General features: G+C 48.3%; 1 protein-coding gene and 1 pseudogene across 2 annotated transcripts in view; both read left to right on the top strand.

The window, feature by feature from the left end:
* The window catches only part of CLN8 (CLN8 transmembrane ER and ERGIC protein), a 25,022-nt gene extending 19,539 nt beyond the window's left edge, over window positions 1–5,483 (top strand). For both annotated transcript variants that reach the window (XM_017887853.1, XM_017887854.1), the window contains exon 3: window positions 4,379–5,483. In XM_017887853.1, the coding sequence (XP_017743342.1) occupies window positions 4,379–4,696 (318 nt within the window). In that variant the 3' untranslated portion in view covers window positions 4,697–5,483. The remainder of the gene's footprint in view (window positions 1–4,378) is intronic.
* Window positions 5,484–7,198: 1,715 nt separating this feature from the next.
* LOC108539264 (uncharacterized) lies at window positions 7,199–12,722 on the top strand (annotated as a pseudogene).
* The last annotated feature ends 2,092 nt before the right edge of the window (window positions 12,723–14,814 follow it).

Here is a 14,814-nt window from a genome sequence, read left to right as displayed (position 1 = left end):
TTTTTTTTTTTTTTTTTTTTTTATTACAAGTTCTTTAAAAACAACAAGAAATGAGTCAGTCTCTCCAGTCCTCGGGGGAAAGCAGTGTTGGATTTCTCCAGTTTTTTTTTTTTTTTTTTTTGAGACGGAGTCTTCCTCTGTCACCCAGGCTGGAGAGCAGTGAACGGATCTCAGCTCACTGCAAGCTCCGCCTCCCGGGTTCACGTCATTCTCCTGCCTCAGCCTCCCGAGTAGCTGGGACTACAGGCACCCGCCAGGTCGCCCGGCTAGTTTTTTTTTGTATTTTTAGTAGAGACGGGGTTTCACCATGTTAGCCAGGATGGTCTTGATCTCCTGACCTCGTGATCCGCCCGTCTCGGCCTCCCAAAGTGCTGGGATTACAGGCTTGAGCCACCGCGCCCGGCCGGATTTCTCCAGTTTTATCTGTGCTTCTTCTGGAGCCGGGTGTGGGGACAGCGCCTCCTGCAGGATTTGCCGACACAGGCGTCTCCAGCAGTTCTCCCTCCCCAGGTGTGGTGGTGGAGCCCAGCCTCCAGGAGGACAGACTCAGAGAGCGAGACTTTATTTTGGAGTTTGCACATTCTCTAAAGCTTTTAGGGTGCTGTTTGTGTAGAATGGAGAAAGCGTTATTTAAGTATTTACTTTTAACCCTGCTCATATTAACTGTATAAAGCCAACAGACCTCAATAACAGAAAATTATAACCTCAATTAATATAGCTCAGGGCCAGTATGTCTACATAGTTCTATTTTGCTCTAGTTGAATTACTAGTAAATGCAGTAAGAAAACACTGTGTCTAAAATTTTGAAATTCTTTTAAAGCTGATAGATTCTCGCATAGCAGTAGGGCATGAGGATTCAACATTTCTCCCCCATCAAGGTCTGATTGATCAGAACTAAAGAATGTAAAGACAAAATATGACCATCAATTTAGGATGGGTGTCTAAGTCGAGCACAGTGGCTTGTTCTTCGTATTAGATTTCTGTCTTAGATTTGGTTCTGAAATGTTTCGAATTACATAGGACTCAAACATCTAAACATGATTTATCCACAGACTCACTAGTTCAAAATACAAATGAGGTGATATAAAAACACTGTCAGGCCGGGTACAGTGGCTCACACCTGTAATCCCAGCACTTTGGGAGGCCAAGGCAGGCAGATCACTTGAGCCCAGGAGCTCAAGACCGGCAACATGGCAAAACCTCGTCTCTACAAAAAAAAAAAAAAAATTAACTGGGCGTAGTGGCACACGTCTGTAGTACCAGCCACTTGGGAGGCTAAGGTGGGAGGATCACCTGAGCCTGGGAGTTCAGGCTGTAAATATTTGTGTATCTAAACATACCTAAGCATAGAAAGGTATAGTAAAAATACCATGTTAAAGATGAAAAATGGCACACCCATGCAGGGTGTGAACTGGGAATGGAGCTTGCAGAACTGGAAGCTGCACTGGGCGAGTCAGAATGAGTGGTGAGTGTGAGGGCCTATCACTGTGCACTCCTGTAGACTTTATGAACTCTATGTACTTAAGCAAAGCTAAATTTATATTAAAAATTTCTTTAATCATAAATTAACCTTAACTTACTGTAACCCTTTTACTTTATAAATTTTAAAGTTTTAAAACTTTTCCACTCTTGTAATAACACTTAGCTTAAAACACAAATACATTGTGTTTGTGTGTGTATATATATATATATATATTCTTTATACCCTTATTCTGTAAACTTTTCTTAATTAAAAAAGTTTTTTTTTTAATTGTTGAAATCTAAGACGCAGATACACATTCACCTAGCTCTGCACAGGGTCAGGATCATCCATATCACTCTCTTCCACCTCCACATCTCGTCCCACCGGAGAGACTTCAGGGGCAGTAACAGACATGGGGCTGCCACCCCCCGTGATGACAGTGCCTCCTTCTGGACCTTCCTGAAAGACCTGCCTGGGGCTGTTTATAGTTAACTTTATTTTCATCAGAGAAGGAGTACACTCCAAAATAATGGTAAAAGTGTAGTATAGTAAAACAGTAAATGATAGGAACTGTTCAGCTCCATCATGATCTCGTGTGGGCCACCGTCTGTCTCTATACTGTGCGTTGTGGACTGAAACAGGCGCTGAGCCCTGGACACTGCTGTCGGTGCAGTTGTCAGGCCTCACCTGGGTTTGGGCCCACCTGGTCCTGCCACTGTGAGTCTGAGGGAGGTGTGAGATCGAAAACTTGCCTGTGCCAAAGTGCAGCATTGTCCTTCACCACTTTTGGACCTGGTGGTTGTGGCCAGTTGTCAGAGTGACTATACTGTTTACCACCCAGACAAGGATGTCAGGGACTGCCCAGGCAAACCAGGATCTGCAGTCTCCCCAGGGGCTGAGAGCCAGCTACATTTGGGACTTTTGCTTTAGACATATCAAGAAACTCCAAGAACTTGTAGCCTAACTCTATACTTTCACAAGTAAGAAATAAGTTATAGTATTAACTCTTCACATTTCGTTTCAATCCCATGTCACTTAACTGTCCAGAACTGACAGCCACGGGTTCTTCTGGTCTGCGTGAGTTTCTCCCCTGTCCCGTTCAGTTTGGAGGCTCCAGGCCTGTTTTGGATCCTGCTTCCTCTGCTCTTCTTCCTGAGTGTTCGTTGTGCCTCAGCAATGCTGAGTGCGTGGGAAGTGTGTGGTCCCGGCCCACCGAGGTGGCCCCAAACACAGGTGGGAGTGTTTCGTTTGCACCCGGGGTTGGGGTGATGTTTGTGGAAAGTGGCACTGGCGGTCTCTGAAGGCGTGTGTGTGCATGAGGCTGCCATTATGCACACATGGGAGCCCCGATGTCCCCTCTGAGACCTGGGAAAGACTCCAGCGACAGTTGTGTGAGGCAGGCTGGGCTACTCTGTTTTGCTGGCCTTTCTCTTCTAGTTTCCCTCACATTTATTTTTTCAGTCCAGACTTAGAATGGATGCTCTTTGACTCAGGATGGGGTTACATCCCAATAAGCTCATCATAAGTTAAAAATATTGTGTCAGAAATGTGTTTAATACAAGCAGCCTACCAAACATCATGGTATACAGCCTGGCCTGCCTTTAACATGCCCAGAAGACTTGGCTCTGCCTACGCTTGAGGAAAATCTTATAGCACAAAGCCTGTTTTACAACAGAATGCTGAACAACTCCCGTAATTCAGTGAATGCTATACTGAGAGTTGAAGCAATGGTTATGTGGGTACTTGAAGTATGGTTTCTACTGAGTGTGTATCACATTGGCACCATAAAATCAAACAATTGTAAGTCAAACCGTTGTGAGTAGGGGACTGTCGATAAAAGCTAATACACCTGGGGCTTTAAATATTCAAAACTACCAGAAGAACATGTTAGAACTTTTTATTTTATTTTATTTTTTTGAGACAGAGTTTCACACAGAGTCTTACTGTTTCTCCAGGCTAGAGTGCAGTGGCACGATCTCAGCTCACTGCAACCTCTGCCTCCCACGTTCAAATGATTCTCATGACTCAGCCTCCCAAATTAGCTGGGATTACATGGTGCGCCACCATGCCTGGCTAATTTTTTTGTATTTTTATTAGAAGTGGGGCTTTGCCATGTTGGCCAGGCTGGTCTCAAACTTCTGACTTCAAGTGATCTACCCACTACGGCCTCCCAAAGTGCTGCGATTATAGGCATGAGCCACCGTGCCCGGCCCAAGTTAGAATATTTTGCCAGGGTGGTATACTGTATTAGTCAGCTCAGGCTGCCACAGCAGGCTGCCATAGACTAGGCAGCTTGAACAGCAGAAATTCCTTTCTCACAGTTTTGGAGGCTGCAAGTCTGAGATCAAGGCACCAGCAGATTCGTGTCTGGTGAAGACCCACTTCTGGTTTACATGGCCACCTTCTGGCTGTGTCCTAGCATGGAGGAGGGGAAGGCTCTGGTCTCTTCCTCTTCTTATGACACTAATCCCATCATGGGGCCCCACCCCCATGACCTCATCACTTCCCAGGGTCTAAGTATGGGAGCTTCGGATACCTGTGTCTGGTTTTGCCAAATAAATATTGGTTATTTACCTAATATGTGCAAATTCAAGATAAAACAAAGATTGAAGGGAGACCGAAAGAAAGGTTGAATTTATCATAGCTTTAGGGAACGGAAGTCAAAGAGCAAGAGGAGCAGGAGAACAGCATGAGCGGGCAAGGGTCAACCCTGCTGGCCCAGGTGCGCCCACGGAGCCGGCGGCCTCCTTTCAGAATGAAGTCCCAGTGAGAGCAGAGCCCTGGGGAGGAAATTCTGTTGCTTTGAAATGAATTTGTTTTGCGTGGTAAGTAAGGTAGCAAATACCTCTTTGTGATGTGAAGAATGAATGTTGGCAGTTTCGTATTAACTTGTGCATTTGTCTTGTCTCTGTGCAGGCAGGCTGGTCCGAGTCTCTGTTCTGGAAGCTCAACCAGTGGCTGATGATCCACATGTTTCACTGCCGCATGGTCGTGACCTACCACATGTGGTGGGTGTTTTTCTGGCACTGGGACGGCCTGGTCAGCAGCCTGTATCTGCCTCATTTGGCACTCTTCCTTGTCGGACTGGCTCTGCTCACACTAATCATCAATCCATACTGGACCCACAAGAAGACTCAGCAGCTTCTCAGTCCGGTGGACTGGAACTTTGCACAGCCAGAAGCCAAGAGCAGGCCAGAAGGCAACGGGCAGCTGCTGCGGAAGAAGAGGCCATAGCTGCTCCGGCCGGGGCTCCTGGGCACCAGCGGATCCGGTACACCGATTCTGGGAAGCTCCGTGAATAATGGCTTTTGAATTAATGAGGCAGTGAATGTTTTGTGTTTAGTTCTGAGGTCAATACTAACTTTATTTCTCATTAGTATTAATTTTGAAGTAGCTACAAAGTATTTTTAAGAAAATATAATTTTGTGAATGTCCTGGCAGGTTCTGTCAGTTTAGCCGCACCAGACTGTGTCAAGCATCTAGGAGAGGAGTCCATGGTGTCCGGGGGGCGTCACACCTGTTGAGGAGTGGGGTGGCTTTGTCTGAATGCTGGAAAGGGCTTCGTAGTAAAGTGCCTCCCACTGGGCGGGTGGGTCAGCATCGATTCTTTCCAGTCACACACTCATACGCCACTTGTCTTATTCAGAAGTCACATTGTTTGCAGTTGGAGAGAATTGGGCTAAGATAGAACGTAATACGATTTGTTTCTTGTTAAAGTTTCCCAGCATATGAAATTCTGAGCTGGGCAGGGTGGCTCACACGCAACGTAATCCCGGCACTTTGGGAGGCTGAGGCAGGCGGATCACTTGAGGCCAGGAGTTCGAGACCAGCCTGGCCAAGATGGTGAAACACCATCTCTACTAAATTACAAAAATTAGCCGGGTGTCGTGGCACACATCTGTAATCCCAGCTACTTGGGAGGCTGAGGCAGGAGATTCGCCTGAACCCAGGAGGTGGAGGTTGCAGTGAGCTGAGATTGTACCACTGTATTCCAGCCTGGGTGACAGAGCAAGACTGTCTCAAAAAAAAAAAAAAAAAACTAAACCCAGGTGTACGGCAGTGCCATCTGGTGGCAAAGGGTACAAAGACAACGCTGAGGGATAGTGACACTCCTGTAGCAGCAGAGACTCCCTGGAGGCTAACCCCCACCAACCAGGGCCTGGGGTGGTCGAGTGAAATCTTGCAAGGTTTTTTTTTTTAAATCATGGAACCTGTTTTAAAATGAGAATTTATCATTCATACTGTATTGCTCATTTGACAAAATAAGGTAGGTATTTTGTAATCAGGTTGTCTGGGTTTTAGAGCTGTTTTTAATTGACTGAGTTACCTACAGGCACCCAATCTAGACCCTAATTCCGTGGTTGGTGTTTCTCTGTAGATCTCTTTTTTTTTTTTTTTTTTTGAGATGGAGTCTCGCTCTGCTGCCCAGGCTGGAGTGAGTGGCGCGATCTCGGCTCACTGCAAGCTCCGCCTCCTGGGTTCACGCCATTCTTCTGCCTCAGCCTCCTGAGTAGCTGGGACTACAGGCGCCCGCCACCACGCCCGGCTAAGTTTTGTGTTTTAGTAGAGATGGGCTTTCACTGTGTTAGCCAGGATGGTCTCGATCTCCTGACCTCGTGATCCGCTTGCCTCGGCCTCCCAAAGTGCTGGGATTACAGGTGTGAGCCATCGTGCCTGGCCTCTCTGTAGATTTCAAGACAAGTAGTGATGTCATTTTCCCACTGAGCTGTAGGATAGACCTGGACCCCTTCAGAGATGCTCAACTGCAGGGTCCTGGGGTCCATAGAATAGTCCGGCAGCAGCTCCTGGCAATGAGCTGCCTGATGATGAGTCCCAAGGTACATTGTTCCTACTGTTTTATACCCAGGTAGAAGTTATACACCAATTTAGCAATTTTGTTAACAGACGTACAGAATTTGTGTGTGTGTGTGTGTGTTTTGACATAAACGTGCAATTGAAATTCAAAGTTTATTTTTTATCAAAAGCACCTTTGAAATGTATGTGGAAAACGTCGGCTGCTCGTGAGAATCCTGTGACTTACGTTCCTGATGTTTCGTGGAACTCTCGGAACACTGTTTTGTTTTTGTTTTTGTTTCCATTTTTTTGAGACAGAGCCTCACTCTGGCTCCCAGGCTGGAGATCAGTGGCATGATCTCGGCTCACTGCAACCTCCACCTCCCGGGTTCCAGTGATTCTCCTGCCTCAGCCTCTCAAGTAGCTGGGATTACAGGCACCTCCACCATGCCCAGCTAATTTTTTGTATTTTTAGTAGAGACACAGTTTCACCATGTTGTTCAGGCTGGTCTCCAACTCCTGATCTCAAGTGATCTGCCAACCTTGGCCTCCTAAAGTTCTGGGATTACACGCATGAGCCACTGTACCTAGCCCGGAGCAGTGTATTTTGATTGGTGGTGCTTTAACTTTATTGATCACGGTGTATAGTAACCTATTTATGACATTTTACAAAGCGATTTTAATCTTAAACCCATCCAGTAAATGGTGTCCCTGCTGAAACTTTTAACTGGAAACCGCACACCCTGGCAGGCAGCACCCTTTGCAGCCAAGCCCTTGTGGAGTCAGCAGGAGCTGGTGTTTTTCAGCCAGACAGAGGCATAATAAAGTGACTGATGTTTACAGAACCCAAATGATGTCTTCCTCTCTCTCAAAATAAACTAACCTATTCACATTACTGTGAATATTTTATCTTGGAGATACAAAATATAATGATAAATCGTCATGTGTTCAGAATTCGGTTTGGAGTTGGAAGTGGACAGCCTAATTTTTATCTCACCTCCACTAGGACTTTGACCTTCCCGGGGTCCACGCTTGACCTCCTGTATCTTCATACGCATGTTTGGATGCATAGAGATGGAGGCGCCGTAGAGAAGCACAGGCTCACCCGCTCCATCCAGTGTCACCCACACATTGGTCCAGGGACCCTCAGTGCAGAGCCTGAAGTTGGGGGCTTGTGGGTAGAAAAGGCTTTGTGAACTGTTATGATCCGGACCCCTTCCAGACGGCGCAGCACTTTCCCATGGTCCTCACTGGCCTCAGTCTCCCCGACCAGCAGTGGGAGGGGACGGATCCATAGTGGAGCGTGGTGCAGGTGACATTCACGAGCTGTGACTTCTTGGTGCCAGGTTGGCATGAGCCTGGGCCCGGCCCGCTCAGCAGCCCACATTGGCCAGCATCCATCTGCACGTGTGCACTGTGTGCTTCATATCTATTGAGAGTTACAGCAAGTGTTAAACGAGGTGAGTTCACATAACAGGAATTCTGGAACTGCTTGATAACTAGGAAGATTGTGCAATATCGGCCTTAACTCCACCTGATGGCAGGTGACCCGGATAGAAAATGGCCCTGCCTTTAGCCAGGATGTGGCGCTCCAGCTTGTCTTCAGTGTGATCACTTGTCACTGTGCTTTTTCTTTCGGTAGTGAAATCCTTCTCCATACCCACGTTTTGTTTTGTTTCTTAAGTTGGGAAACAGAATGGGCCAAGGAGGTGGAGTGACTGAAGACCAAGGGTTGGTGCAGCCTCCTTGCCGCGCTGCAGGGGCTGGGCCGCACCGGCTTCTGCTCTTTTCAGTGTCCAGGCTCCTTGGGTGACACTGGAGTTGTCATGGTGGCAGTTCAGTGTGAGATTTTTTTTTACCAGGTATTGTGCTTAAGGGACATGATTTTCCATTTTCTTCGCCCTGACAACGTGAACAAAATAGGCCCTGTTGATTCCACTTCACCCGAGGAGCCTCGGGGCTCAGAGCTGGTGACGTGCCCAAGGTGATGCAGCTCGTGGGCAGCCATGCCTGCCTCGGGCACAGCCTCCAGCGCCAGAGCTGGGCTCTTCCACATGGCATTTAGCACAGAAAGTCATGCTTCAGGCAGTGTGGGCCGCTATAACAAAACACCTGAGACTGGGTAGTTTATAAAGAACAGACGTTCAGGCCAGGCGTGGTGGCTCACGCCTGTAATCCCAGCACTTTGGGAGGCTGAGATGGGCGGATCATTTGAGGTCAGGAGTTTGAAAACAGCCTGGCCAACATGGTGAAACCCCATCTCTACTAAAAATACAAAAAAACTAGTCGGGGGTGGTGGCGCATGCCTGTGGTCCCAGCTACTTGGGAGGCTAAGGTAGAAGAATTGCTTGAATCTGGAAGGCAGAGGTTGCAATGAGCCGAGATCACGCCATTGCACTCCAGCCTGGGTGACACGGTGAGATTCTGTCCAAAAAAAAAAAAAAAAAAGCATAATTTCTCATAGTTCTGGAAGCTGGAAGTCCAAGATGAAAGTGTGGGCAGATTAATTTTGGCTGGGAACACTGCATCCTCATGTGGCGGAGGGGATGGAAGGTCAAGAGACCTCAGCTAGTTCCCCACTGCCTTTTTATGAGGCATGAAGCCATTTCTAAGAGTAGGGGGCCCACCTCTTAGTACCACTGCAATGGCAATTACAATGTCATGTGAATTCTGGAGGGGACACGGTCACACCGCAGCACCAGCACCCGGTGAATGTGGTTCTCTCCTATGTCAGAATTTTGTGAGCGCCACACAGGGTTGCATCTGTTTTATTCTCTGATTGATTCTAAGCCCCGTGTCCCTGGCATGGGATGGCTGCTTGGCAGTGGGGAGTGGATGAGCCAGTGGTACCAAGGGCTGGCAGCCAGGGCCCTGCAGGGAACAGACCCAAGAGCTGACATGGGGATGTCTGCTGAAGGGTGTATTTACCACGAAAAGGGCAGGGCTGGGAGGCTGGGCAGCCAGTTTCACCCTCGCACAGGGTACCTGGCAAGACCAGCGGCCGGAGGTGACGTCCTCAGTAGAGAACGGTGGCCACTGGAAACTGCGCAGCTGGAAGGAGAAACGCTCGGGCCTCTGGTGGGGACCAGCCTGGGGTGGGGTCGGCCAGGGTCAGCTGCCTTTCCTCCATGCTGGGACAGAGATGTTGTGTGTGTGTGACAAAGCATTTGATAGCACACCAAAAGTTTCCTCCGTTATGTGTGTGTGAAGTGTTTGACCAGGTCAGAAGTCTTGTTCCACGCGCATGTGCTCACGCAGACAGAAGCGGAGGGGCCCTGTCGCTCTGCCTCACACCGCTGAACCACAGAGGTCTCCCACTCGTCAGGCTTGCGGCTCAGCCGCTAAGTGTGTCAGGTGTGCATCCCGGGCTCTCCTTCGTGCTCTGCCCTATGGTGGCACAGGCGGTGAGGTTAGACAGGTACCGGTCAGATTACGGTGGCACAGGCGATGTGAGGTTAGACAGGTATCGGTCAGATTACGGTGGCACAGGCGGTGTGAGGTTAGACAGGTACCGGTCAGATTACGGTGGCACAGGCAGTGGGGTTAGACAGGTACCGGTCAGATTATGGTGGCACAGGCGGTGTGGGGGATTAGACAGATACTGGTCAGATTACAGTGGCACAGGCGGTGTGGGGTTAGACAGGTGCCGGTCAGATTACGGTGGCACAGGCGGTGTGGGGTTAGACAGGTACCGGTCAGATTACGGTGGCACGGACGGTGGGGTTAGACAGGTACCAGTCAGATGCACGGGCTCCCCACACCCCTGCTGTGGCTTTGGCAGTAAGGACAGGACGCACCCACATCACAAGAGGAGCACAGGCAGGGGTGTTGGTGTTGGGGCAGCCCTCAGGGTCTCCAGACCCTGGCCCCCCTCACACAGCAGCCCAGGAAGGAAGGGCAGAGTCCCAGGTGTCACCTGGTGGGGATCTCCCAGGAGCTGCCCCTTTCTGGAAGTCACAGGACAGGAATGACAGGTCGGGGGACTGCAGGAAGCTGCCNAGGCGGTGTGGGGGATTAGACAGGTGCCGGTCAGATTACGGTGGCACAGGCGGTGTGGGGTTAGACAGGTACCGGTCAGATTACGGTGGCACGGACGGTGGGGTTAGACAGGTACCAGTCAGATGCACGGGCTCCCCACACCCCTGCTGTGGCTTTGGCAGTAAGGACAGGACGCACCCACATCACAAGAGGAGCACAGGCAGGGGTGTTGGTGTTGGGGCAGCCCTCAGGGTCTCCAGACCCTGGCCCCCCTCACACAGCAGCCCAGGAAGGAAGGGCAGAGTCCCAGGTGTCACCTGGTGGGGATCTCCCAGGAGCTGCCCCTTTCTGGAAGTCACAGGACAGGAATGACAGGTCGGGGGACTGCAGGAAGCTGCCACCTCTGGGGTCAGAACATGCCCAGGCTGCAGGGGCTCCATTGCGGGGTCTTCGAGAGCCAGACAGCCTGCCTTGTGCTGCACACCTGGCTTTGCTCTGTGCAGAACCCAGCACACGTGATTTTGTGTGACATGCCAACAGCCTGGCTCCCTGGACAGGAGGCCTGCCCTGGGGTAGTGGCTGCAGGAGGAGGGTGGGGCAGGCACCCATGAGTCTGTCCAGCCTTGTCACAGATGCGTCGCCCACCCTGCAGTCCTGATTTCAGCTCACCTCAGAGGAAATCAGAATAAACCACACCTGGAGTTTCACGAATGCATTGTCGACGCTTTCAGTTCACCCCTTTCTTTGCTAACTTTCTTCCTATTTTCTTCTAACGCAAGAGCTTATTAATTCAATATTTATCATTTTGAATAACTTTTTCCCTTTTTAGTAACAAAATGTACTCCACTATTAGTAAAATGTATTTACTATTTTAGTAACAAAATTATACTTGCCTAATCATGTTTAAAATATAGTGATGTGAACAATTCAGATGTCTCTATTTTCTTGATGACTCAACCCCAAATGTCTGGAATTGACTCTGAGGTATCCAGGGCCTGGAGCCAGCCGTCCAAGAGGAAAAAGAAACCACACCCTTCCTTCTGGGAACCTGGCCAGGAACCCCAGAGCACAGGCGCCTGGCTTTAGTAACACTTCATTTCCACATCTGCAGGCCCATGGTGTGAATTCATTTCTTTTCTCTTGTCACTGCGTGTATTTTGCTTTTACTGTTGTGCTGTTTCACACTTGGCAGCCTCAGTTAGCACTCCAGCCCGCCTGAAGCCGTGCATAGCCCATTCCTGCAGGGTTTGATACCTGCAACCTCAAACCCATTGAAAGATTCCAAAAATTGAACCAAAGTTAAAATCCTCCATTATTACAGAAAGTTATTAAATGTCAAGTCTCAATCTGAAAAGTTTCTGCCAAAACTTTACATAAAAGACTTTTTTTTTTTTTTTTTTTTAAATTCAAGACAGGGTCTCTGTCAGCCAGGCGTGGAATGCAGTGGCGTGATCATGGCTCACCGCAACCTCAAACTCTTGGGTGTAAGCGATCCTCTTGCCTCAGCCTCCAAAGTAGCTAGGATCACAGGTGCATGTCACTACGTCTAGCTAATTTTTAAATTTATTGTGTAGAAATGGGGGTCTTGCTATCTGGCTCAAGCTGGTCTCAAACTCCTGGGCTCAGGCAGTCCTCCCATACTGGCCTCCCAAAGTGCGGGGATTACAGGCATGAGCCACCGTGCCTGGCCTACATAGAAAACTTTTATAGCCCTTGTAGCTTTCACATTTTCTGTGTTGTTTTTCAAAAATAATATGTGAAATGCAAAATCCCAATTGGAAAACAGTGCATTTTAGCCGCAGTTTCATTGGTTACAAGGAATTTCCAAGCATATCTGGTCAACCCCAGAGATTTTGTTTCCACACAAAACAATCACGGAGCACAGAACGTTAGAGCCATAGAGTGGTTTTGTGCCAACAGCCAAAGCTTAGAAAGGTCGAGGCCACCATGCGATATTCCCATTGTGTGTTTTCTGTAATTTCAGATTATCTCAAATAGAAAGCACGCAGCCCTTAAAAAAAAAAAGCTCAGGAAAAATCTCATTTGCTAATCGTGGCTTTTTGCATTTTAATTTGGAGCTAGTTACAGGACTGGAACTGCATTCTGCCAGCATGGGTCCCTGGTCAGCCAGTCCTCTGCCAGCTGGTGTCTGTCTTCTGGCCCTTGGTGTGCACACAGCACAGTTCTGGCCACTGAGAAGGGGAGGGCTTGTGGCTGAGTGAGTTTCCTTTGCAAGTGAAGGCAAGCCTGGATCGAGGACACCTTCCCATCCCTTCCTGCCTCGTTTTTGCTTGAAATGTAGTCCCGATGCCTACAGGGGCACCTGCTGTTGGCACCAGGAGGGGCAGGCATGAGGATCCACATCCACACTCAGACACGGGCAGCAACGGGTGGCACAGCCCTGGGCCGCCAGCCTGGGATCCCGTCACGCAAGAAAAACACCAGCCTGATGGCAGCAGAGAAGGAAACACCCCACCTGCTGTGTTGACCTTTACCCTTTCTCATAGGTTCCTAAACACACAGGATGAAGGGTGTGAACCTGCTGAGCATGTTAACCATGTGAGTGATGAGAAAACCTTCCCTAGGAGACATAACAGTTTGCAGCTGTGGACTTTTAAAAATCATCTTGGCTGGGAGGCGAGACAGAGTTGGGGGGCCTGGACTCGTCACCTGTGTCTCAGATGCTGCAGCTTCAAAAGGAGGCTTCCTTGTTTAAAGGAAGTTACTCTGTTCCTTTTTTTTTTTTTTTTTTTTTTTTTTTGGCTTATTTTGAATTAATTTCAAACTTACAGAAATTTGAAGGGAAAAAAACAAACCTTCCATATACTATTTATGCATATTTATCCATTTTTAACTTTTTGCCGCATGTCATAGCAGTCTCTCTTCCCTTTCCCTCTGTCTCTCTCTCCTTGCCTCTTTCTTTCTTTCCCCTACTTTACTTTATATCCCTTACCCCTTAATACTTTAGTGTTTATTGGCTGGGTACGGTGGCTCACATCTGTCATCCCTGCACTTTGGGAGGCTGAGGTGGGTGGATCACCTGAGGCCAGGAGTTCGAGAACAGCCTGGCCAACATGGTGAAATCTCGTCTCTACTAAAAATACAAAACATTAGCCGGGTGCACGCTTGTAATCCCAGCTACTAGGGAAGCTGAGGCAGGAGAATTGCTTGAACCCGGGAGGTGGAGGTTGCAGTGAGCCAAGATGGCACCACTGTACTCCAGCCTGGGTGACAGAGTGAGACTATGTCTAAAAAAAAAACAAAACAAAACAAAAAAAAACTTTAGTGTTTATTTCCTAAGAATAAGGACATTGTCTTATGTAACCACACAAGCTATCAATTCAAGAACTGTAACGTGGAGCCAGTACTTTTTATCTCATCTACAGTTTGCATTCTAACTTTGACAGTTTCTTTCCTATCCTTTTTTTCTCTTGGTCCAGGACAGAGGACCAGATCACATCCTCTATCTAGTAATCACATATCTTTATTCTTTCATCTGTTGCAGTTCTTCAGCCTGTCTTGGTCTTTAACAGCAGTGATATTTTTGAAAAAATACCAGCCGGTTGTATTAAAGCATGCCCTCCATTTGGTTTGGTCTGGTGTTTTGTCAGGGTTGAATTCGAGTTACGTGTTTCCGGCTGGAGTGCTCTGTAAGCAATGTCCTTGAGATACGGAACACGGAGGCGTCTGTCAGCCTGCCCTGATTGGCAGTGTTAATTTTGGGCCCCGATAAGGTGGTTCCTCCTCTGAATAATCACTGATTTTCCTCGTCCTTGGGTGTCCTGCGGGAGATCTGCTGAGGCTGAGAACGCCCTGTCTGCCCATAAAGCCGCCTCCTGCCCCAAGCTGGCCTCACTGGCACCAAGTCACGTTTGCACTCAACTGGGTCAGCTGTTATGGTGACGGTTCAGTGTGTTGATTTTCCACCTCCATCACTTCTCACAGCATTCTACAAAGGGCTACTTTCTTCCCAGTGTTTGTTTACTATCCCTGTGGGTTCATGGATTCTCTGTTCAACAACGTTATTCTATTTATAGTGGGTTATAACTGATCGTTGTTCTGATAGATGTTGCTGCTTCCGTTGTTCCAGGTTTGCCATGGGGGTCTGTCCAGGCTGTTCCAGCATCCTTTGGACCAGTCCTTGTTTTGAGCACATCCTTATTTTCTTTTTCTTTCTTCTTCTTCTTCTTTTTTTTTTTTTACATGTCTGCATTTCTTTCTATGATTATTGTTTTTATGATACTTCAAGTTCTAGGGTACATGCGCACAACGTGCAGGTTTGTTACATAGGTATACACGTGCCATGGTGGTTTGCTGCACCCATCAACTCGTCATTTACATTAGGTATTTCTCCTAATGCTCTCCCTCCCCCCTCCCCCCACCCCACGACAGGCCCCAGTGTGTGATGTTCCCCACCCTGTGTCCAAGTGTTCTCGTTGTTCAATTCCCACCTATGAGTGAGAACATGCGGTGTTTGGTTTTCTGTCCTTGTGATAGTTTGCTCAGAATGATAGTTTGCTCAGTTTCCAGCTTCATCCATGTCCCTGCAAAGGACTTCAACTCATCCTTTTTTATGGCTG

Source organism: Rhinopithecus bieti, unplaced genomic scaffold (assembly GCF_001698545.2).
Source record: "Rhinopithecus bieti isolate Rb0 unplaced genomic scaffold, ASM169854v2 scaffold_15838, whole genome shotgun sequence".
NCBI lineage: Eukaryota > Metazoa > Chordata > Mammalia > Primates > Cercopithecidae > Rhinopithecus > Rhinopithecus bieti.
Note: the sequence above shows the minus strand (reverse complement) of the source record. Positions and strands in the feature narration are given on the sequence as shown.